This window comes from Pteronotus mesoamericanus, unplaced genomic scaffold (assembly GCF_021234165.1).
Source record: "Pteronotus mesoamericanus isolate MK-2021 breed Mesoamerican mustached bat unplaced genomic scaffold, CSHL_Meso_final contig_591, whole genome shotgun sequence".
NCBI lineage: Eukaryota > Metazoa > Chordata > Mammalia > Chiroptera > Mormoopidae > Pteronotus > Pteronotus mesoamericanus.
Window position 1 is genome coordinate 254,064 of NW_026555208.1, and position 26,237 is coordinate 280,300.

The 26,237-nt window shown below is 36.2% G+C and overlaps 3 protein-coding genes and 1 pseudogene across 3 annotated transcripts; 2 read left to right on the forward strand and 2 right to left on the reverse strand.

The window, feature by feature from the left end:
• Window positions 1–571: 571 nt before the first annotated feature.
• LOC129076472 (olfactory receptor 52D1-like) lies at window positions 572–1,516 on the reverse strand. The gene has a single exon (XM_054580633.1). The coding sequence runs from the start codon at window positions 1,514–1,516 to the stop codon at window positions 572–574; it is 945 nt and encodes a 314-aa protein (XP_054436608.1).
• Window positions 1,517–14,524: 13,008 nt separating this feature from the next.
• LOC129076473 (olfactory receptor 52J3-like) lies at window positions 14,525–15,455 on the forward strand. Its single transcript, XM_054580634.1, is given in 2 exon segments — window positions 14,525–15,291; window positions 15,293–15,455. Coding segments are annotated over 2 exon segments (930 nt in total).
• A 2,193-nt stretch (window positions 15,456–17,648) lies between these two features.
• Window positions 17,649–19,482, reverse strand: LOC129076474 (afadin- and alpha-actinin-binding protein-like; annotated as a pseudogene).
• Window positions 19,483–25,088: 5,606 nt separating this feature from the next.
• Window positions 25,089–26,025, forward strand: LOC129076475 (olfactory receptor 52E2-like). The gene is given in 2 exon segments (XM_054580635.1): window positions 25,089–25,486; window positions 25,488–26,025. Coding segments are annotated over 2 exon segments (930 nt in total). The 5' UTR covers window positions 25,089–25,094.
• The last annotated feature ends 212 nt before the right edge of the window (window positions 26,026–26,237 follow it).

The window sequence follows — 26,237 nt, forward strand, 5'->3', positions numbered from 1 at the left end:
ATGTCATGTAGAGATGGATGAATGGAAGAACAAAAATGAATTCACATAACTTTAGAAAAGAGAGGATTTCTAACACATGTTAAACCATGAGTGAATCTTGAAGATACTATGTTAATTGAGATAGCCAGCCACAAAAGGATAAACATTGTTATGATTCCACTTAAGTGAAGTACCTAGGGTGCCTAAATTCATAGAGACGGCAGTAGAATGGTACTGGTCAGAAGATGTAAAGAAGTGGGAATGGGAAATTAGTGTTTTATGAATATGGGGTTTCAACTGGGGAAGATTAAAAAAAGTCCTGATGTAGATGGTGATGCTGGTTGCATGAGTATATGACTATTCATTGCACTGAGGTATACAATTAAAATAAAGTGATAAATTTTGTTATGTATATTTCAACACAATTAAACACTATTGAGGTGCTCTTTATTTATATTCCATACCAATGATAAAAACATGAATGGTCATATTAGACGGATACAGATAGATAGAGAAAACAGTTATTTTCCTTCCATTATCTCTTTTACTTGCATTTATTCTTGAATCAACTCTTTCATTGATCCAACTAAAATCAAGCAACTGTGACCATTAGTATCCTAAGAACATGTTCCCGTATTTTCTTGGTTCTTACTCCATACACAATAGGGTTGAGAAAAGGGGGCACCAAAAGGTACATATTTGCAATAAAAATATGGGTATGTGCAGGCACATTTTTCCCAAAACGGTGAGTAAAAATGGAAAAACCAGCTGTGGAGTAGAAGACAAGAATAACACAGACGTGGGATCCACACGTGCCTAAAGCCTTAAGGCTAGCTTCTCGGGTTGGCAGGCGGAATACAGAGCGCAGAATGAAGGCATAGGATACAGCAATAAGAATGGCATCGCACGAGCCAATGATTGTAGCCATACTGAGGCTGTAACGCTTGGTGGCGCCTGTGTCCACACAGGCGAGCTTCACCACAGCCATGAACTCACAGTAGGTGTGGGCAATTATTCGAGTCCTGCAGTAGGGCAGCCGTTTGAGCAGGATGGGATGTGGAGAAAAGAAAGCTATACCCCGAATCACCACAATGATTCCCATTATAGTGATGTGAGCATGGGTGAGAATGGTGGTGTGGCGCAGTGGGTGACAAATGGCCACATAACGGTCAGTGGCCATGGCCAAAAAGAAGCCTGATTCCATGGCAGTAAAGCTGTGGATGAAGAACATTTGGGCCAAGCAGGCATCAAAGGCGATGTCATGGGCTCCAAGCCAGAAGAGGCAGAGCATGCGGGGCAGCGTAGACGTGGAGAGGACGAGGTCGGTGACCGACAACATGCACAGAAAGAGGAACATGGGCTCGTGGAGGCTTCGCTCTGCCCTCACCACAGCCAGGATGGTCACGTTCCCCACCACAGCCACTATGTACAAGGAGCAGAAGGGAAGCCCAATCCAGACATGCAGGTGCTCTAGTCCTGGGATGCCCATCAGCAAGAAGGTGACAGGAGAGGGACGAGAAGTATTGAGGGGAGTCATGATGATTTTTCCTTTGATGTTTGCTAGTACTTCTGAAAACAGAGTCACTGTATCAAGATGATCACAACCAGATGCTAAAAAAATGTAGAGATTTTGTTCAGAAGGGCCATTACTGATGTGTTGTTAAAAACAATTCAAATTCATAATATGGAGTATTTAAAGTCACTAGAACCAGATTAATAACATTAGTAATAATATGCCAAATATTGTTTTTAGAAATATAGGAAGATAATTCTTATATCATTTCATATTATTTCAGTACCTAAAGGTCACTTTGTCCTTTCATTTACAGGAAAAGATTCTGTCTGTAGTAGTACTTAATTCAACACATACATATTGAACAGTTATGCTTCTCTTTTGAGTTCTCATAGAATATTCTTATATGAGTGAATTTTCTATAACTGGAAGTGACCAAAGCAGAGATCTTGTGAAAATATTAAGGAATTTTTTAAAAGAATTTTAAGTGGGAAATAGAAATAAATGGTCCCTGTTCCTCTCTGCCTAGACATGATATTGAAGGTTTTGGCATAGCTTTTGAAATAAGATTAAGTCAAGATATGTTTTCAGCCTTTTATTTGTCCCTCTGCATCTGTGACTAATTTGACAAATAGAATATTCTGGTTTCTTTTTTTCCTAGTATTTCCTTCTATCATATTCTCTTCAAGTAGGCATATGTTATTTTCTTTTTGACCAATCACTTTAAATTGTCAAGGAACATGTATCTCTTAATGTTAACCCTATCACTACTTTCTCATCCCTAGTTTTTTAGACTTTGATAATTTTACTATGCAGATGAATCCTAATTGTACTGTTTCACTTTTTGATCCAGAAACCCACATTCTATACGATGCACAACAATTTATTTATTGGGCTGGTAAATTGACCTAATGATATCTGAAAAATCAGTTAGTGACTAAAACAGATTTCTCCCATACTTCTTCCCATAGTTCCAATGAACAGTCAAATCTCCATGGCAAAGATTCCCTGGGATAAAGTATTACAGGAGCATTAAGCAGGGAGTTGAAGGGTTAAAAAGAGGGGGTCTCTTAAGTCATTGCAAATGCTTCAGGTGTAGAGAAAAACTTGGTTACTAATTTCCTGTTTTTCCTATCTCCCATGAAGGCAGCACTTGGTACTTAAGTAGTACTGCCAGTAACTCTTAAGAAAATCTACTTTCTGTGTCTCAAACTAATTATAATCATTATAAAAAGGATAGGTACTAATAAGAACTTACACAAAGTTACCTCTACATATGCTTTTCAGAACCATTCAACACACTTACTTTCTCCAAATACCATTAACTGAGGAAATATTTTCTAGGTTTTTACATTTATGTTTCTGAGCTTATCATAGTGAAAAACTCCAGAACAATGAAAAGATGGCTCTTTTATTTTTAGCTTTAAATAATTAATATACTTTACTCAAGTAATTTGTGAGGCAAAATTACTTACCCCAGATGGGAAGAAAGGATGAATTATGTAAAAATGTAAGCAATCAAAATAAGGTTAATCCAAGAAAGCATTCTTGAGTCAATAACACTTAGGTTGGAATGAGAAGAATATATGACTTCAGTCCATGGAATTTGAATATAGAAGAATAGCTATTGATATATAGATAAACCTTCTGTCTATCTATATATCTATCTATCTACCATCATCATCTATCTATCTATTTTCAACACCCACATGTATGCACGTAAACATCAGGAAAGATAATTGCGACATAATGAATTAAAATCTAATATAATTGGAATTCAAAGATGACAAAGAGATACAAGTAAGATGAAATTTGATACATAAAGAAAGGTTCCCCACAGATTCATGTGAAATCACATAACCAATAGAAAACTTTGTAACCTACTCTCCAGCTTAGAGGCTGTCACTCATTAGGTGCTCAGTGAGTACATGTTGGTGGTATAAACACCATACAGAGCACTGCGAGAACAGAACTGTAAAGTGAATATGCATACATATACTAATTTCCGAAACATGCATGATATAATCTCTGTGATACCATCTCCCTAGGAATGCCAACCTGTAGTTGAGTCCAAACATCATGAGGTATCCATATTTTTGTTCCTTAATAGATTCCTACAGATGAAATATGGTCAAAATGAGAGATAATCTTTACTTCTATAGTATCCTTAAATAAGACCTTTGTTTCCTAGAATCTAAATTTTTATACATTTAATCCATAAAGAATGAGAAATGTGCATTTTCTCTGTTTCAAAGGATTATATCTTCTCCCTTGAATATAGGTAATTTGTTTTAAAAAAAAGTGTTGTTTGAAGGAGTTTTGCATCCTTTAAAATTTTCCTTAGAATACACAGACTTTCTCTACCTCACCAGCTTCATAAAAACATTAATTAGCTCACAGAGAAACTGATTCAGAGCAAAGAAGCAACCTAAAAATGGAACTTCTATATGTGGCAACTTCCACGTAGCAATCTCAGAGGCTAAACAGGAATTACACCCAACACAGACAGGTTCTTATGGAATCATTAGGAGAAGGGGCTGTATTTGTATTGCTGGTAATTAACTATCTTCCTAATTTCAAGGATAGTAATTTACCTGTGCATTCCCTTAGGTTTATAGCTAAAGATATAGCCATCCCTCACTATTTTGATGTAATTATCAGTCAGTAAAGAGTACCAGCCCTAAAGGGAACTGAAAAGACACAGAAGGCATTTTTTCCCTTAAATACACCAACTGCATTCCAATATTGGCGTATTACGTCCCCCCAACTTGGGACATAAACCTTGCAGGTCAGAAAAGAATTAAATGATAAAGTGTTGGGGGGAAAGTAAAAAACTCTATATCTGGCAAAACTACCCTTCAAAAATAAGGAAAAATAAGATATTCTCAGCTAAACAAAAGCTAAAGGAGTTTTTCACCACTAGATCTGCTCTACAAGAAACGCTATAAGGAATTTTTTATGTTGATATTAAAGGGAGCTAGAGAGTAATTCAAACCTACACAAAATAATAAAGTTCTTCAGTAAAGAGAAATATATACACCTGTACAAAACCCAGCATCATCATAATTTTCATTCATGATGCCACTTCTAATTTTCCTACAGTCTTTGAAAGACCAAAGCGCAAGCATAATTATAACTCTATGTGAATTGGTATACAATATATAAAGGTATAATTTGTCACAGTAATGAAGTGTGGAGATGGGATTGAAATTAAGTTGTTATCAGTTTTTTAAAATTTATTGATTTTTTAGAGAGACAGGAAGGGAGAACAAGACAGAAAGAGAGAGAGAGATCAATTTATTGTTTCATTTTATTTATGCATTCATTGGTTGCTACTTGTATGTCCCCTGACTAGGGATCAAACCTATAAACTTGTCATTTTGGGAGGACACTCAGCCCAACTGAGCTACTTAAAACTGTCCAGGGCCAGTTTTAAATATATTGTTATAAAACTAGGATAGGAAATGCAACCCTTGTGCCAACCACAAAGGAAATATAAAATATGGCCAAAAGGAAATGACAAGAACTTAGAAAGTGTCATTACAAAAATCAGCTAAATACAAAGGAATGAAATATGGGAGAAAATGAAGAGCAAAAAAATTATAAGACATACAGAAAATAAATCACAAAAATAGCAAAAGCAAATCCTTCCCTATGAATAACTACTTTGAATGTAAATGTTTTTAAATTCTCTGGTCAAATCAATAGAGTTGTAGAATGAATAAAACACCAGGACGTTTTAGCCAAGTGAGAACCTGGGAGTTGACACTCTGCCCTAACAACAATAAAATGTCGAACCAACTAAAAATAAACAACTCTTCTTACGTCTGTAAGATAAGAGAGATCACAGGGCAATCTGCTACTCCCAATACTGAAGAAACCAATAAGTGAAGGCAGAAAATCACAATTTAGCAGAACAAAAATTTAAATGGGAAACAGTGTCAGGACAGCACAGTGAACTGTAATTAATTAACTGCTGGAGGGTTAGTTAAACAAGCCTGAGAGATAAACTCTAGGGGGATCCAGTCAATGTTGGGTTCTACAATTTTGTGAGTTTTGCCTCCAGGAGCTCACCATGTCCTCTGAGTGATATCACAGAAAAATCCCCTAATGTTTTTGGCCTGGTTAAGGAAAGACAAACCATGTTAGAAAACACCAGATCACTCTATTCATCTTAACAAGGTCTGCCCTCAGGAAAAAATATTTATCTGGATACTACCTGCCAGATTTCATGATGGTCTAACTGAAAAATAATTTTAGCTGAAAGGAAACAGAAGAAAGAAATAATACAAGTCAAAGCAGAACTCACAGAATTGAAATCAGGGAACTGATAGAGAAAAAAAAATTACTAAGACTGTATCATGAGGACAGACTATATAAATTAATCTATAACTTGTAAGAAATTGAATCAGTGATCAAAAACTTCCCAACAAAGAAAAGCCCAGGACCTGATGGCTTTGCTGGTGAATTCTATCAAATATTTAAAGAAAGATTAACACCAGTACTAATCAAACTCTTTCAAAAAATTGAGGAAGAGTGAAACTACCAAAATCATTCTTTGAGTTTCATTCTGATATGAAAATCAGAAAATCAGCATTATTCTGATATGAAAATTAGAAAAGACATTCTGAGAAAAGAACTATAGACCAATATGCCTTATATATTCTGATGCAAAAATACTCAACATAATACTAGAAAGCCAAATTCGTTGTCGCTAAAAGGATTGTACACCATGACCTAGTGAGATTTACTCCTGGAATGCAAGAATGATTCTTTTGTTTTCTCTTTTTAAATTTAATCTTTATTGTATTTTTTTCAATTACCATGTAGCCCCTTTATACACACCTCCTCCCCCAAATCACCACACTGTTGTCCATGTCCATGTGTTCTTTTCATTTGTTTTGCTCAATCTTTCTATCCCTTCACCTCCCCCACCCTGCTAGCTGCCATCCTGCTCGCCATCTGTGAGTCTGTCCCCATTTTCCTTGTTAGTTTGGTTTGTTCATTAGATTACATATATGAATGAAATTGTATGGTATTTGTCTTTCTCTGACTGGCTTATTCCACTTATAATGTTCTCTAAATCCATCTATACTGTCTAAAAGGGAACATTTTTTCTTTTTTATGGCCAAATAGTATTCCATTGCCTAAATCAGGGGTCCCCAACCTCTGGGCCACAGACCTGTATGAGTCTTTGGTCTATTAGAAACTGGGTCACACAACAAGCAGTGAGCAGCAGGCAAGCAAAGAGAGCTTCATCTGTGTTTACAGCTGCTCCCCATCACCACCTGAGCTCCATCTCTTGTCAGATCAGCAAAGGCATTAGATTCTCATAGGAGTTGGAACCCAACTGTAGACTGTGCATGTGAGGGATCTAGGTTGTATACTCCTTATGAGAATCTATGGAAGCAGCTCAAGATAAGAATCAAATTCTTATGAGAATCTGATGATCTGAGGAGGAGCAGAGGCCATTATACTAACATTGGGTAGTGGCTACAAATACAGATTATTATTATCAGAGAGGTTTGACTGTACAGGAACAATCCCAAAACCATCCACCCTCCCTGTCCATAGAAAAATTGCCTTACATGAATCTGGTCCCTAGTACCAAAAAGGTTGATGGCTGCTGGTGTAAATGGCCCATCATAGTTGTATCCACTCATCTACTGATGGACACTTGAGCTGATTCTATATCTTGGAGACTATAAATAACACTTCAACAAATATAGAGGTACTTATGTTTTGTCAAATTAGTGTTTTGGATTTTGTCGGATATTTACAGAAGTGGAATTGCTGGGTTCTCTCTTTTCAATACAGTGCTGGAAGTCCTAGCTTCAGCAATAGATAAAAGAAGAGATAGAAGACATCCAAATTGGAAAGGAAGAAGTAATACTGTCTTTATTTGCAGATGGCATGATACTGAACATAGAAAATCCCAAAGATTTCACCACAAAACTATTGGAGCTGATAAATGAATTCACCAAAGTAGTAGGATATAAAATTAATATCCAGAAATCAGTTGCATTTTTACATGCCAATAACAAACTAACAGAAGGGAAAATTAAGAAAACAATCCCATTCACAATTACTACAAAAAGTGTAAAATACCCAGGAATAAATTTAATTAAGACGTAAAAGACTTGTACTCAGAAAATTATGACACTAAAGAAAAAAATTAAAGAAAATACAAATAAGTGGAAGCACATACGGTGTTCATGGATAAGAAGAATTAACATCGGCCCTGGCCTGTGTGGCTCAGTGGACTGAGTGCCAGCCTGAGAACCAAAGGGTTGCTGGTTCAATTCCCAGTCAAGGCACATGCCTGGGTTGTTTTCCAGGCCCCCAGTAGGGGAACCACGAGAGGCAACCATACATTGATTTTCTCTCCCTTTCTTAAAAATCAATAAATAAAATATTAAGAAAAAAGAAAGAATTAACATCAGTAAGATATCCATACTACCCAAAGAAATCTATTGATCCAATAAAATTCTTATCAAGATTCCAATAATGTAGTTCACAGAACTAGAACAAATATTTCAAAAATTTATATGGAAACACAAAAGGCCCCACATAACAACAGCAATCCCAAGAACGAACAAAGTTGGACGACTCATGTTACCTAATATCAAACTATACTATAAGTCCATAATAATCAAAACAGCATGGTACAGGCACAAAAACAGACACATAGATCAATGGAACAGAATAGAGATTCCATAAATAAGCCTAAACATTTATAGTCAATTAATATTTGACAGAGGAAGCAAGTGCATGCAATAGGCTAAAGATAATTCATTCAGTAAATGGTGTTGGGAAAATTGGACAGATAGATGTAGGAAAAAATGAAATGAAACTAGACCACCTTCTTACACCACACGCAAGATAAATTCAAAATGGATCAAAGACTTAGATATTAGACCAAAACCACAAAAATTGTAGAAGAAAAAAAACATAGAAAACTCTCAGACATTGCTTATAGCAATATTTTATTGGATATCTCTCCCTAGGCAAGAGAAACAAAAGAAAAAAAATAAACAAATAGGACTATATCAAACTAAAAAGTTTTTGCACAGCAAAGCAAATCATCAATAAAATAAAAAGACAACCACAGAATGGGAGAACATATTAGCTGGTACATCTGATAACGGGTTAATATCTAAAATATGTGAAGAACTTATAAAACTTAACACCAAAAACACAAACAACACAATTAAAAAATGTAATCAAAACAGTCTGGTGCTGGCATAAAAACAGACACATAGATCAAAGGAGTAGAATAGAGAGCCCAGAAATAAACCCATGTCTTTATGGTCAATTAATATTTGACAAAACGGAGCAAGAGCATACAATGGAGTAAAAGTAGCCTCTTCAACAAATGATGTTGCAAGATCTGGACAGCTACATGCAAAAAAATGAATCTTGACCACCAACTTATAGTATACACAAAAAAACTCAAGATGGATAAAAGACTTTTATTGTAAGTCATGACACCATAAAAGTCCTAGAGGAGAACATAGGGAGGAAAATTTCAGATATTTCATTCAGCAATATTTTCACAGATATGTCCCCTAGAGCCAGGGATAGAAAGGAAAGCATAAACAAATGGGAATATATCAAATTAAAAAGTTTCTGTATGGCTAAAGAAAACATCAGCAAATTGAAAAGGGAACAAAACGTATGGGAAAATATATTTGCCAGGGATACCTTGGACAAGGGCATGATCTCCAAAACATATACAGAACTCACACAACTCCACTCCAGGAAGACAAACAACCTAATTAAAAAATGGGCAAAGGACCTGAACAGACACTTCTCCAAGGCAGGCATACAGAGGGCCCAGAGTCCTATGAAAGGATCCTTAGTGTCACTAGCCATCAGAGAGATGCAAGTTAAAACCACAGTGAGATACCACTTCACACCAGTCAGAATGGCCATCATTAACAAGTCAACAAACAACAAGTTCTGGAGAGATTGTGAAGAAAAGGGAACCCTAGTGCACTGATGATGGGAATGCAGATTGGTGTAGCCACTGTGGAAAACAGTATGGAATTTCCTCAAAAAACTAAAAATAGAACTGCATTTTGACCCAGCAATTCCGCTGCTGGGATTATACCCTAAGAATCCTTAAACACCAATTCAAAAGAACTTATGCACCCTAATGTTCATAGCAGCACAATTTACAATATCCAAGTGCTGGAAACAGCTTAAGTGCCCATCAGTAAATGAGTGGATCAAAAAACTGGTACATTTACACAATGGAATACTAAGCAGGAGAAAGAAAGAAGGAACTCCCACCCTTCATGACAGCATGGATGGAACTAGAGAGTATTATGCTAAGTGGAATAAGCCAGGGAGTGAAAGACAAATGCCATATGCTCTCACCTAAGCAACAAAACAAACAAGCTAGCAAAATAGAACTAGAGACATGAAAATAAAGAACAAATTGACCGTGACCAGAGAGGAGGGTTAAGAGATAAAGAAGGAAAGGAGGTGAAAGGTTATGCCAAGGAACATGTATAAAAAAAACCCATGGACAAAGACAATGGGGAAAATATTTGAATGTGGGCGGTGGGCAGTGGGTGGTGGGTAGGACTGGGGAGAGTAATAGGGGAAAAACTGGGACTACTGTAATGGAAAAACAATAAAAAAATCAGCAAAGAAACTGAATAGATACTTCTCCAAAGAGGACATACAGATTGCCAATAGGCATGTGAAAAGATGCTCAATGTTACTAGTCATCAGAGAAATGCAAATTAAAACCACAATGAGATACCATTTCATACCAATCAGAATGGCTATCATGAACAAATCAACAAACAATAAGTTCTGGCCAGGGAATGGAGAAAGGAGAACACTTTTGCACTGCTGGTGTAAATGCAGACTGTTGCATCCACTGTGGAAAGCAGTATGGAGATACCTCAAAAAATGAAAAAATGTTTCAATGTATGAAAATTGATCAATGCAATACACCACAATTAGAGACTAAAAGGATAAAATAAAAATGCAGACTTCTGGCCAAGATGGAGTTGTAAGTAGATATGCTTTGCTTCCTCACACAACCAAAAGAAGGGTAACAAACAATTTAAAAACAAAAAGCAAGCAGAATGACCAGAAAATCAAACTCTGTGGAAATCTGACATCCAGGGAGTTAAAGAAGAAACATTCATCCAGATTGGTAGGAAGGGCGGTGATGGGCAGATGGGGTGAAGAGGGCAGCAAGGCAGTGGACTGGTTGGGTGAGGTGGCAGCTGGCAGATGGGATATCCCACATTCACATGTGCATAAGCCAGAAGGAACAACTGGGGATAGAAACAGACCATGCAACCCAGGGTTCCAGCATGGTGAACTAAAGCTTCAAAACCTCTGATGGTAAAAACTCTGTGGGGGTTGCGGTGACAGAAAAAACTCCCAGCCTCACAGGAGAGTCCATTGGAGAGGACCACAGTGTCCTAGAATGTACCTGGGAATCAGCAACTGAAAGGGCATAGTCCACTTGAGGAAAGTGAGGAAAGTGACAGAAAGCAGGGCAAGAGCCGAGCAAGCCACATTGTTCCCTCTCTGACCCCGCCCCTACAGACAGCACCACTATGCTGCGAGGGGGGTTGTCCCACCCTGTTGAGTACCTAAGTCCCCTCCCCTTACAAAGTAACAGGTGTGCTGAGACAAAGAAATATGGCCCAAATGAAAGAACAGATAAAAACTCCAGAAGAAGAACTAAATGATGAAGGGACAACTAACTTATCAGATGCAGAGTTCAAAACACTGGTATTCAGGATGCTCACAGAATTGAGTTTGGTCACAAAATGAAAGAAGAAATGAAGCCTATAGAAAGTGAAATAAAGGAAAATATACACAGAACCAACAGTGACATTTCCACTGGGACTCAAATCAATGATTTGGAACAAAAGGAAGAAATAAACACCCAACCAGAACAGAATGAAAAAACAATTCAAGAAAATGAGGAGAAGCTTAGGATCGGATCTCTGGGCCTACATTAAATATTCCAATATCTGAATCATAGGGGTGCCAGAAGAAGAAGACAAGAGGAAATTGAAAACTTATTTGAAAAAAAGTTCCCCAGTCTGGCAAAGTAAATAGACTTCCAGGACGTCCAGGAAGATCAGAGAGTCCCAAAGAAGTTGGACCCAAGGAGGAGCACTCCAAGACATATCATAATTAAATTAACTAAAATTAAAGACAAGGGGAGAACCTTAAAAGCAGCAAGAGAAACGGAGACAGTTACTAACAAAGGAGTTCCCATAAGACTATCAGCTGGTTTCTCAAAAGAAACATTAACAGGCAAGAAGAGTCTGGAAAGAAGTATTCAAAGTCATGGAAGGCAAGGACCTAAATCCAATATTACTCTATCCAGCAAACCTATCATTTGGAATTGAAGAGTAGATAAAATGCTTCCCAGATAGGGTAAAGGTAAAGGAGTTCATCATCATCAAGCTCGTATTATATGAAATGTTAAAAGGACTTATCTAAGAAAAAGAAGATCAAAACTATGAACAGTAAAATGACAACAAACTCACAATTATCAACAACTGAACCTAAAAAAACAAAAACTAAGCAAACAACTTGAGCAGGAACAGAATCACAGAAATGGAGATCACATGGAGGTTTATCAGCTGGTAGGTGGAGTGGGGAAAGGTTTAGGGAACAAGAAGCATAGTTGGTAGGTACAAAAGAGACAGGGGTAGATTAAAAATAGTACAGGAAATGGAGAGGTCAAAGAACTTATATAAATGACCCATGGACATGAACTAAGAGGGGGAATGGTGGAGGGAGGGGGTGCAGGGTGGAAGGGAGATAAAGGGGAGAAAAACTGGGACAATTGTAATAGCATAATCAATAAATATATTTCTAAAAATAAAAAAAAAAGTTTATCTATTGAATAGGAACAACCCATAGAATTTGGCCACAAAATATTACTTAGAGCGTGATGAAATGTATCTATCTGTATACCACATACAAACAATAATATCTGTGTGGTTTTCCTGTAAATTTGCAATTTTCTCTATATAAATTCTTATCCACATCACTTTTTCTAGGGCTTCTGTTTTTCTAAATTATAGTCTAGTAGTTTTGTGAGTAATCTCAGGGATTAAATCCCAGGGCACCATTATAGTAGAAAACTGAGTTAACTCAGATTTTGCAGTATCATAAACAGCTGCAAGCTTAACATAAAACTACTTCCCTTGGACTGTATAAAAAAAGAAAAATAGAGATTTTCTGCTTGATAGTTTAGTCATGTCTTTATTCTTATTGAAAAATGAAGCATCAGAGGTGAATTTTCTTTTGATTTAGGTATGTAGTTTAGTCAAATGAGAGATGACCAAAAGCGGCTGAGAACAACTGGGTTTGATATGATATGCATCATGTAGTCCAATTTCTGAATCTAATAGGAGGAAAAACAACCTTGCAACTTTTAAATGAAGATTTGGTATTACTAAATATATCTAGAAGATCCAAGACATTTAAAACTTATGTACAAAATGATTATATAGTTGGCTGATAAAGTATAATTTCTGCTTCTGCTACGGGTTATAGGGGAAGAAGAGGACTTTGTAAACATGCTGAAAGTCTGAGGTGAGCAGTGGCATATTATTGAGAGTTTATTTACAGAGATGAACACAAGGTAGGTATCAGGGTGTCTAAAAGGGTTGTTATTGGCTAACATCCTGCTGCTGAGCAACAGTTATTACCTAGACATTTTAATTCTTAAAAAACACAAACAGGGGAGGGATTGCAAAATACAGCTGTACCGTCTCTCTCTCTGTCATCTAATCTGAGAATAAATATAATTTATGTTTCCATCTTGATATACTTCCCACAAAAATATTAATCTATAAAAAGGATAAAAATAAGAATCTCTTCTACTTTATCCTGACGTTAAATCACTCCGCCTCAAGTTGGAGACCCAGAGAAGGTGCCTTTATTTCATTATTTGAGTTTATGAGGTCTGTGTTGCTTCTCCTTTGTTTTCCATCTATTGCCAAGTGCCCTTCTCTATTTCCTTTAAATAATTACAGAATAATCTTTTCTCTAATTGGATTTTGTTATTCCAACTAATGCTGCTCAAAAATACTGTCTCTAGCTTCATAGTTACTTGGAGTCTTTTAGGTTGTCCTCTACCCACATTTCCAGTGACTTAATGAGGCAGAAGGTAGGAACCCAGTACATGCTAGTTCTGTAGCAGTGGTAACATATTTGCAGATTTTCTCAGAGGAACTGGTATGGAGTGAAGAATGAATGAAGAAGCTTTCAAATAAGACTAAAAACCATAGCTCCCTGTTACCTGTTATGAAATGGGATGGTCTTGGGGAAAATAGAGATGTCAATGAAAATATGCAGAAGGTATATTATTATCTTTCTTTCTGGGCTCTTTAAAGTATAGAGGTATGTGCCGTGGCCTGTTTGCTCTTAAGCAGGAATTCCTGGAGTGTCTGCACTTTGTTTGTGATAACGTGTATCTGATATTTTGTTTATCTTTTTGACAGGATATTAGGCTTGATCTTGGATTTCCTCTATGTAAATAGATGATACATGAATCATTAGAGAATTTCTGCATTTTTTTATTATGGAAGTATCTTGTATATCTGTGCCTATGATTTTAATTTCTTATATAACTATTTTCTTATCAATTATGCTTGCATTTCCATGTGTGTGTGTGTATTTGATTTTTCATCTGTCTCTCTTCAGACAAAGGCTTCTCAGAAGGTACGGGGCATAATAAACTATTTCATATTTCATATCAAGTTCTATGTCTTGTAAGCTTGCTGATCAGCCTTATATGTGAAAAAAATTAGGATTAATCTCTATAAGTGCTTTAAGAATGACCCATTGAAAAATAAACATGGGTTGATTTAAAATAAAATAGAAATGCGTGACTGGGCTCTTCCAAATATCAAATCTTTTCATTTTCACTATATACTGAAGCAACTAAGCTAATCATTTTCAAAAATATCATATTCTAACTTCTTTTTTTCCTCCTAGGAGTGAGCTCCTCCTATTCTGTCATTTCGAAAGATGTTTTATAACAACAGGAGCCTTTTTCACCCAGCCACATTTTTTCTTATTGGAATCCCGGGTCTGGAAGAGGCCCATGCCTGGATCTCCCTGCCTTTCTGCTTTGTTTACCTTGTGGCTTTACTGGGCAATGCCACAATTCTGCTAGTTATCAAGGCCGAACACACACTCTGGGAGCCCATGTTCTACTTTCTGACCGCCCTTTCAACAGTTGATTTGGCCCTTTCTACAACCTCTGTGCCCCAGATGCTGGGTATCTTCAGGTTTGATGCACATGAGATTAACTTTGGAGCCTGCGTGGCCCAGATGTTTCTGATCCATGCCTTCGCTGGCATGGAATCTGAGGTCCTGGTGGCCATGGCTTTTGACCATTATGAGGCTATCTGTGCTCCACTCCGATACACGACCATCTTGACATCCTGGGTGCTCATGGGTATCAGCTTGTGCATTATAATTCGTCCAGTTCTACTTACATTTCCCATGGTCTATCTCATCTATCGCCTACCCTTTTGTCAGGCTCAGATAATAGCTCATTCCTACTGTGAGCACATGGGCATTGCAAAGCTGTCTTGTGGAAACATCTGTATCAATGCTATCTATGGGCTCTTTGTAGTCTCTCTGTTTCTTATGAACCTGGTCCTTGTTGGCATTTCCTACGTTTACATTCTCTGTGCTGTCTTCTGCCTCCCATCACAGCATGCACAGCTAAAATCCTTAAGCACTTGTGGCTCTCATGTTGCAGTTCTCTGTGTTTTCTATATTCCCTCACTCCTTCCTCACTCACCGATTTGGACATAACATACCTCGCTACATCCACATTCTTGTTGCCAACCTCTATTTGGTTCTACCACCCTCACTCAACCCCATCATTTATGGTGTGAGGACCAAACAGATTCGAGAACGAGTGCTCCATGTCTTTACTAAAAGATAGGGGCTTCTCCGTCCTTTGTTTAGCAAGCAAAATTGATATGCTATTGCCAGAAAGCCATTTCTCTAAATTTAGTTCTACTAAATTACATCCTAGGGGATTTGATCTTAGCTCTTTATTGATTCGATGGTGCGAAAAGTCTTCACAATGTTTAAAGTTCAAGGACCAACTCCTATTGTGGAAGCAAGAACTCTTTGCATTAGTTCTCATTGAGTGAGAGTGAATAGTCCAAGTAATAACGGTCTCAAAATTACATTTGTTAACATTGATTTTTTCTTCCATAAAATTGTTGTTCTACATTTTCCCTCAGTTTAAAAAGACAAGGAAGCATATAACCAATACTTTTGTTCTCACAAAACAGATGTAAAAACATATTACTATAATTTATTTATATTAAATGTTACTTTTAATCAAACACATGAGATATTTAAATTGAAATGAGTTATCACTATTATCCCAATTCAGTTCCACTATTTTTCTTATCCTCAGAGACTGACGTGACTACCACAACTGTTTTTTTCTGCCTTTCTTAGAGTTTAAACTTAAAATTTGAAATGTCAAATTTGGAAAGGAGTGGGCTGGAATTGTTCATTTTAATTAATGTGGATGGCAATGCACTATGTATTGTTCCATAGCCAACTGTTTCTTGAAATAATACATTTAAAGTTCTATCTATGGTGATATATACGGGATCTACTTATTTTCTTTTAAAATGTAAGAGGATCTTTCATTTGTATTTTATTTATCCCTTCATCTTTTGATATGTACTAGTTCAGTGTTTTCAATTCTGGATAAATGTCATGACCTCTTTAGGAATAGTTTTTGTGTATATTTCAAAAATTTCTAAAGGTTTTAGAATTAGAATTGTTAAGTAGTAACTTACTTATTAAATAAGTCATGTTCTTGCTTTTTTGTATTCTGTTTCATACTTACTATAATTTCCTTTCTCTTCCTCAAATCTCAAGCCCAGCTTCCTACAAGTCTTATTGCATAGATTTTTTCAGTATACTTAATATATTAACATTTCCCTATACAATCTTTATATTTAATACTTTATATTCATATAGTAGATTAATTTCTTAATAAAACTAACACTGATTATATTACCTATTGCACAGCCTTCTATTTCTTTTGTATTTAGGGTCTCTGCATAGCTTTATTACATGTCAACAACCTAACATTTATTTTATTGTTGCTGTATGTTTGTGAACATGTGTGTATTAGTTTTTATATTTAATTCTAATTTAACTGCAATTTATTTGTGAATAAAATATAATAAAATTAAATACTTTTCTGTTTTTATTTTTATTGTATTTTGTAATATAATTGGCTTAATAATTAAGTACTTCAGAAATGATATTTTCATTCTTTCTTAATATTAAATTTTAATTTGTACAGGAGTCGCTTTTTGTTAATATGGTCAGCTTGCCTGTTTATTCCTTCATCAGTATCATCATGCTTTGATCTTAGAGTTAAAATATATCTTAATAACTTTTAGAGCTGATTATCCTCGTATAATTTTCTCACTCATTTTTGTGCTTTACAATAATTTGTAAAAAATGCTGTCATTTTATCATAGTTTAGAATATCTAGATTAAATTTTGAGTTAATGTATTTCTTAGTTCATTAACTTTCAATCAATTAAATAATTCATGTATTTCTTTTTTTAATAAAAAAAGCTTCTTAACATAATCACATATATCTATATACAAAACATACATAAATTCACTTTATTTAAACCATGAAGGAGCAAATTTCAAATCACACTAAACATAATAAATATAGAACTTGCTTTGTTAAAAATCTACAGTATACATTCAAGTAAAGGCTAAACTCTCAATGCCAACTATATACGGGACAAAATTAAAACATTTACAACAATCAGTTTTCTAAAAGTGCTATTTTTAATAACTATAAGAGGAAACTCATTCTAGTGCTTTTGTTTCCATCCAAACATCTATACATTCCTTTATTCACAGCACCAGATGCTTTTGTTACTAAAAATACATATCCAAGCCTTTATAACCTTTTAAATAGATTTAACATTTTAGTTTTTTGGGGGAGGAACAGGGAGTCCAAACAAACAACTCGGGCCACCTTAAATTATTAGAGATGATTAACTTTGTGACACACCCTGTTTCAATTTAGATGTGAAATGTGATGAACATGTTAATGAAAAAAATCCAGTCCGCATGTCTAAGGTAAGTCATCTTTTTCTACACAAGAATTTGTGTAGGTCAAGGAGCACCCACTACAGCAACCTTCCTGTGATCCAGGTCTTGATGCCACGCTCCACTTCTGATTTGCTCATTCTCTTCCTAACCAATTTGGTTTAGTCTCTTCAGGAGTTATATTCAGCACGTTGATTGAACTGTGTTCTGATACACAGGACTGTGCCTGGCAAAAGTCAGAAGTCGAAGGAGAAGCAGGAAGAGATTTGGTAAATTTAGAGGTACAAACTGGAGACCCATTAGACACACTGTGAGGCTTTTGTCGTGGCCTTGAGTGCACTGTAAAATTGTCCTGATCAGAATGTCCTGAGAAGGCACTGAAAAATCTCACATTTTCTGAATTCTGGTGGTCAAAAGTAGTCATATTTAAGAACTGTTGCTTTAACCAACTGGCTCTTTCTTCTTCAAATGCCTTTCTCTCCAATCCTGGGTGAATGGTGGCTTCTGTAAAGCTTCGTCTTTCTCAAAATTCTTTTTTTGCTCTTTAAATAGGGACCATTCTTCTTTGAGGCGTTCCTTTTCTTCCAACAAGTAACAGTCTTGTAGCAGTGAAGTGGTGTCATCATCACAGGCAGTAGAGAGCTGCTGTAAAAGCTGTTGTTGCATTTTAATCATTTCCTTACACTGCTGAATTTCTAACTCAAGTTTTTCAGTTTCTTCCTCATGATCTTGTCGTGAGATTACATCTTCACCTTTGAAACCTTCTAGGTGCACCTTTGAAACTTGGTTATCAAGTTTTTCTACGTGACTTTTCAAAATTCTCCACTGTTTCCTGTTGCTGTTTGTAAGCTGCTCTCTCACAGTTTCACAAGAAAGGTCCCACATACTCTCTCTACTCAGTTCCCCAGGATCTTCTTCAACATCAGAGATAACAGTTCCTGTGCTATCATTTGCTCTTTCTCTAGGTTTCTGCCTTTGGGGAGAAAGAAGAGAAATCATTTCCTTTTTCATTTGCTGAAGAACCTTCTTAAGTTCAGCATTTTCCATTAGGATTTGTTTCTGATGATATTCATAATAATTCAAGAGAATTTTATACATTTCATCTTCATTCCTTGCTTCACTTTTACCAGTCCTCCAGGAGCCTCTTTTTCCATCAGCTCTCCCTACATAATTTAAAACTTCCATAGCTATTTTTTTATCCTTCTTGTTCATAAAAAGTTGAAGTAGACTTTCCTTTAGTTTATTATATTCACGTTCTTTTCTCTTCATATCATGATTATATTGAGTAGCTTGACTTGCAATGATATTTTCTAATTTCTGTACCTCATCTTTCTCATTCTTCAGTAACTGATGCAACTTCCTGTTCTTGCACTGTAACTGTCCGTCTCTTTCCTGGAGCCCAATCATTTCTCTCCTGGAGGTTTCCAGTTGTTCCTTAAGTTTTGCATAGGAGTTCTGTAGATGGTCCATATCACTTCCCAGTTTCAGATTTTGTGTTTCCACATTTTCCTGAGCTAGAAGGTTCTTCTGCTAAAGTATAAGTAGCTCATTTATACAATTTAAAACAGCAACTATATTTAATTTTCTCTTTGTCTCTTTACCTTTGGATTCTTCACATAATGAAGGAAAACCAAAAGTAGTCAATTCCTGATCAAGATATGAAATACTTCGTTCAATATTCTCTTCTGTTCAGAGGACACTGAAAAACTGTGCACATTTTTTGACAAAGGTATTGAAGAACATAGCACTTGCTGTGAGTATAAACTTGACGGAGACTTCTTTGTTTCTGAGGTATATTGAGAGATATTTTTGTTTTCTGAAGACAGACCTGGATCTGTAACAGTCATCCAATCTCCCATAACAATTGCCAGAGCCAGGATACCTGAGGAACCAGTTCAGCAGTGAAACATTTAAGTCCAGCTGCTGTCACTCTTCTATGTAGGCATCTCCGTCAAGGTCCCCGGAAGCCGCGGGGAGACATTGCATGGCGTCGTACTCAGGATCGCGCAGCCCCAAGGGCCTGCACTGGCTCGCTGCACGCAGTGCCCCGGGCCGGAGGCCTGTATTTCTTTTTTTTAATTGTTGTTCAGTTACAGTTGTCTTCATTTTATCCCCTTTGTTCTCCCCAACCCTACCTACTCCCACCTCTCACATTCAATCCGCCTTCCTCAGTTGTCTTTGTCCGTAGGTTCTTTATACATGTTCCTTGATGATCCTGCCCCTTCTTTGCTCCGTTATCCCCCTCTAGCTATAGTCAGTTTGTTCTTAATTTCCATGTCTCTGCTTCTATTTTGCTAACTTGTTTCTTTTGTTAATTAGGTTCCACTTATAGGCGAGGTCATAACGGTATTTGTATTTCATTGTCTGGCTTATTTCACTTAGCACAATGCTCTTCTGTTCCATCCATGCTGTTGCAAAGGGTAGGAGTTCCTTCTTCCTTTTTGCTATGTAATATTCCACTGTAAATGTACCACAGTTTTTGATCCACTCATTTACTGATGGGCACTTAAGCTGTTTCTACCACCTGGCCATTATAAATTGTGCTGCTATGAACATTGGGGTGCATAAGTTCTTTTGAATTGGTGTTTCAGGACTCTTAGGATATATTCCCAGCAGTGGAATTGCCAAGTCAAAAGGTAGCTCCAATTTTAGTTTTTTGAGGAAATTCCACTCAGTTTTCCACAGTGGCTGCACCAGTCTGCATTCCCACCAACAGTGTACTAGGGTTCCCTTTTCTCCACAGTCTCACTAGCACTTGTTGTTTTTTGTTTTGTTTATGATGGCCACTCTGACTGGAGTGAAGTGGTTACTCATTGTGGTTTTAATTTACATCTCTCTGATGGCTAGTGTTGCTGAGGATCCTTTCATATGACTCTGGGCCCTCTGTATGTCCTCCTCGAAGAAATGTCTGTCCAGGTCTTTTGCCCATTTTTTAATTGGGTTGTTTGTCTTCCTAGTGTGGAGTCGTGGTCCTTATATATTTTGGATATCAAACCCTTGTCTGAGGTATCATTGGCCAATATATTTTCCCATACAGTTAGTTCCCTTTTCATTTTGCTGATGTTTTCTTTAGTTGTGTAGAAGCTTTTTAATTTGATGTAGTCCCATTTGTTTATTCTTTCCTTTATATCCCTTGTTCTAGGGGACATATCTGTGAAAATGTTGCTGAATATTGCTGTGGAATATCTGAACTTTTTCTGCCTATGTTCTCCTCTAGGACTTTTATTGTGTTGCAACTTATATTTAAGCCTTTTACCCATTTTCACTTTATTTTTGTGTATGATGTAAGTTGATGGCTGGGTTTCATTTTTTTGCATGTAGCTGTCCAGATCTCTCAGTACCATTTGTTGAAAAAGCTATTTTTACTCCATATTATGCTCCTTTTCCCTTTGTCAAATATTAATTGACCATAGAGACATGGGTTTATTTCTGGGCTCTCTACTCTGTTTCATAGATATATGTGTCTGTTCCTATGCCAGTACCAGACTGTTTTGATTACTGTGGCCTTGTAATATAGTTTGATGTCAGGTATTGTTGTCCCTCCTACTTTGTTCTTCTTTCTCAAAATTAGTGAGGCTATTTGGGGTCATTTACAACTCCATATGCATTTTTAAAATGTTTGTTCTATACCCGTGAAATATGTCATTGGTATTTTAATAGGGATTGCAGTGAATCTATAACTTGCTTTGGGTTGTATGTAGATTTTGATGATATTAATTCTTCCAATTCATGAACACAATATATGCTTCATTTGTTTGTGCCTTCCTTAATTTCTTTCTTCAGTGTTGTGTAGTTTTCTGAGTACAGATCTTTTACCTCCTTGGTTAGGTGTTCCTAGGCACTTTAGGTACATTAACATTGATCTAATAAATGCCAAGCAGTGAGTTCTACTTCTTTATGAGCTTTTTGTGTGTAATAAAGTAAAAAGAAAAATAAGATAATAATAAACATCAAAGTCAAAATAGTAATAGCTATAGTTGATAAGGAAGTGAGAAATAAGAGTATACACAGCATACTTCAATTTTATTTTTTGTCTTATTTGTGCTGAACATTGTGTATACAACTTTTTGTTTATGATACTTCCTTGTTTAAAATATTTTATAATGAGAATTATTAAATACAGCTATAAATAAATCTGAAATTATTTATAAACCTGGTAGATACTGAAGATTATGAAAGCTCTGATATGTTGAAAGAAGACAACAAAGAATTACTTGGTGGGACCTTACACTGCATTTGTCTATTTTTTAATTCTGTGAAGAAACATGAGCGTCTTAGTTTGAAATAAGATAAATGGGCTTTATTCACAAAGTTGGTGACATTTTCTGTTTATTATTAACATTTATAGAATACTTATTGTGTGAATTATATACTATCAGGCAACTATGTGTTATTCCTCATTTAATCTTTACATTAACCACTTGAGGTATTTGCTATTTTATTCCCCTTTTTTGGTATAAGAATATTAGATCTTAATGCGATCAAGTGGCATGCTCAACATAGCACAGGGTGTAAGCAGATGAGCCACAGTGGGGATACAAGTAATTAGAATCTACTGTATGTAGGTTCAATCACATTAGTAAACTTTCTTTGAGGAGGTCAAGGGTTCTGATGTGTGTAGTGGCCCATCTTCTAGGCAAGGAGTGCAGCTGGTTTACAAAGGCTCAGGTTATATCACTGATTCTGAAGAGTTGACTTCCTTATCCCTAGAGAAGGACAGATACCCTGGTGATGACCTCTGGGTCCTCCTGTCCTTTATAAATATGGCTCTAGGGAATTCATGAGACTTTCCTTTGGGGACCATCATATAAAGGATAAAAATTCCAGTTACTATTTGGGTGCACAGGCTCAGAATCACTTGTGGTACACAGTTTGGTAAGTCTGCTACCTCTTTTCCCAGACCATGGATAGGACGACAGCAGGGAAGAAAGGAAAAAAGATATATGTGTCATAAAGCTGTGGAGAGCAAGAGGAACTGAGGTTGGGTTCATGACATGAAAGAAGTTCTAGATTTACACATAATAGCAAAAATATCACTGATAAATCTTGTTTACATTTTTATCTTTTCAGCCATTACAAGGGTGGGTGTTTCAACTTGGGAAGATGTAGTCATTGTTTTCTATCAGGGTAAAGTACAAAAATAAAGTAAAATAAACCATGAATGTGTCCTCTCACATCCCAAGGCTAAGACAATTCTAAGGAAATGAAAAAGACGTTAAAAACAATAGAAATAGTCTAGTGCATATCTGAGCAGTTTTCATGCAGAATGCGGGTCAAAATCAACCCCATACTCAAAAATAATGTGGTGCTGTATAAACAGATTACAGCTTATGTGGACCCTAGGGGGGGAAAACTGTGCTCTGTCTCCAGAAGTCACAAGATTTTGCTAACATACTTCCATGTGTAGTGTTGTCACATATCACCTATTTTTTAGGGTCCAGGATTTTCAGAGAGTTTCATTAGCATTAAAGAGCTCACTGTCTAAAAATAAGATTAAATCAGCAGGTAAATATAATTTCAAATACTTTTGTAAAATACCATTTCAAAGATAATAGCTGTGTAGGAGAGAGATTATTCTGTCACTATTTCTTCCTGTCATTCCAAATTTGCAAGATATTTACTTTCTTCTGTCAGGCAGAATCCACTTTTGAGTCTTTTGGTATTTCTTTTCTTTCTCTCTTTTTTTAAATCATTATTAACCACTCTAAAATATATATGTGAGAGATAGGAGTTCCATTTTTACAGTTATTATTCCTCAGAGTTTAGAATAATTTAGATTCTCCTTAAAAGCCAGGGGAAAAAAAACCCTTAACAATCATTCGTGTAACAACTACTGGTATTAATTTTACCATTTTACACAGCATATATATATATATATATACACATATATATATATATATATATGAAATGGAAATGGCTCACTGTTCATAGCATCTTATAACTTTTATATAAACATCTACTTAGTTATAAAGAAGATATTTGAGATTAAATCAGAGAGTGATTTGATAAAAAACAACCTTTGGTCGTCACATCTGTGCATTTTTGTTGCCCAGTAGCAAGTATGCTTTTAGACTTCTAACCTCCTCTCTTACCATTCCATGTTATTGGCAAGAAGCTCACTTTTTGAAACCATCGGACACACTCAATGATGTTTTAAAATGAAGAAGCTGCAGTAAAATCACTCCTAACTATATAAAATATCTTACTTTCTGGTCTCTTTCTCCCTCCCTCTCTTTTTCTCTCTATTCCCCAATTAAAAAATTTCTCAAAATAACCAAGTCTTTTATATTAAGCATCTAATGCAAACCTTCCTATTGGCATGGAGAGAGATTCTTTTCCCTGGGTATTCTTGACTTTTAATTACAGGCCAATATTTATTTAATCCAACAAATTCTTTCACATCCACTTTGCCTTAATCATAATGGAATTATAAATCATGAAATATTAGATGAGAGAATATTTGCTTTACTTGGTTTTCCACTGTAATGGGTGAGTGCTATAAAGCTTGGGGACACTTAACTAGTTCCAAGAGGATTGGTCATTATGAGACCTAGAGTGTTCTTTACGGTCCACTGTAATTTTTGTTTTCTCTATTTTGTCTCTTCCTTAATATTTTGGTTAATTGATTAGTATGTTTGAACCACTGGTCACTAAAATGTATAAATTAAGAAATTAATATATTAACATCTTGTGTGCCATGTGAGTTTGCATGTAGCCCACTTTGGAGATCAGTACATTAAAACCTCTGAGGACTATCGTTCAAAGATGATGAATTTAAACATTTTACCTTCCAATGTGATTTTTAACAGTCTCTAGAGCTCTTTTAGCATTTTGAAAATAGAATCACAAAAGAGAAACAGTAACTTTTGTCTGTGAGTTATTTTGTTATGTGTGTTTTTGGTTAGGATTTTTAAGGCACCAGCAGGCATCAATTGTCATTAGTACATTTGTGGGGAGCACATAGAGAGTGTTAGTAAGTACTAAGGAATGTCATGGTCCTGGTTAATAATCTGTTGAGTGGGAAAGAGGCAGAAACAAGTTGATAATGAGGGTAATGAATGGTGTGTGTAAAATTGTATTAATTAATTCACTCATTACCCTTTAATTATGTGTGTATATAACATATATGTTATATATACATATATATGTATAAAAGCAGATACATAAATAAATGCATACAGTAAACAATGACCTTGTATAGGGTAAATAAAATGCATTATGAAACAAAGATTTAGAGTAATAAAATTATGTTTTCCGTAACTGAATTCCAATCATAAAAGTTTTTCTAGAAAGAAGATTTCATTTATTCTGAAAACGAAGCTATTGATGAGGTTATTAATAATGAAATAAACAGTTAAGATAGCTTCCTTTTTTCCAGTACTGTTAAACATCATGGTAACAGACTGGTATCTTCCAATATGGGTCAGCACACATCTGCAGTGAACACATTCATTAAGAAATCACGAGTGAGATGTCCCTTTCTAACGACACGCAGCTCCAACCCTCCTCCTTCTTGCTTCTGGGAATCCCAGGACTGGAAAACATCCACATCTGGATTGGCTTTCCTTTTTGTGCTGTGTATCTGATTGTGCTTTTAGGAAACTTCATCATCTTGTTTGTCATCCAGACTAAGCGCAGCCTCCACCAGCCTATGTTTTACTTTCTGGCTATACTGGCTACAATTGACCTGGGTCTCTCCACAGCCACTATTCCTAAAATGCTGGGCATATTCTGGTTCAGCCTCAGGGAGATAATTTTTAATGCCTGCCTCACTCAGATGTTTTTCATTCACATCTTTACTGGCATGGAGTCGGTAGTCCTTCTTGCCATGGCTTATGACCGCTATGTAGCTATCTGTAACCCATAATACCACAATCCTTACCAATAAGATAGTGTCTCTTATTGGTTTTGGGGTGGTCGGGAGATCTTTCCTTGTTGTTTTCCCCTTTGTATTCCTCATCTTGCGATTGCCCTTCTGTGGACACCATGTCATCCCGCACATATACTGTGAGCACATGGATCTTGCTCACCTGGCCTGTGCAAGCATCAGGAATAACATCATATATCGTTTGGGGACCATTACTATCTTGGGGCTTGACATCATGGCCATCGCACTCTCATACATCTATATTCTCTGTGCTGTTTTCGGTCTTTCCTCTCGTGAGGCCAAGCTCAAGTCTCTCAGTACCTGTGGTTCCCATGTCTGTGTAACTTTGGCTTTTTATACCCCAGCTCTTTTCTCTTTTACGACACACCGTTTTGGTCAAAATGTTCCCCACTACATTCATATCCTCCTGGCTAATCTCTATGTACTTATTCCACCAATGCTCAATCCTATCATCTATGGAGTTAGGACCAAGCAAATCTGTGAACGGGCTCTCAGAATATTCATCCATCAATAAATAGTGGGTAAATACCTCCAGTTTTTGCCCACAGAATTAAATGTTAATATGTTTGCATCTAAGGAATGAGAAGAGACTTTGAAAAAGAAATGATTACTTAGTGGAAAGGATGTTGATGCTTTTTTTTTGTGCATTTCACCAATTCAGGGACCTTTAATTTTAAATATTATTAATTTAATTTAAAAATTACTTTACATAATACCTGAGCATGT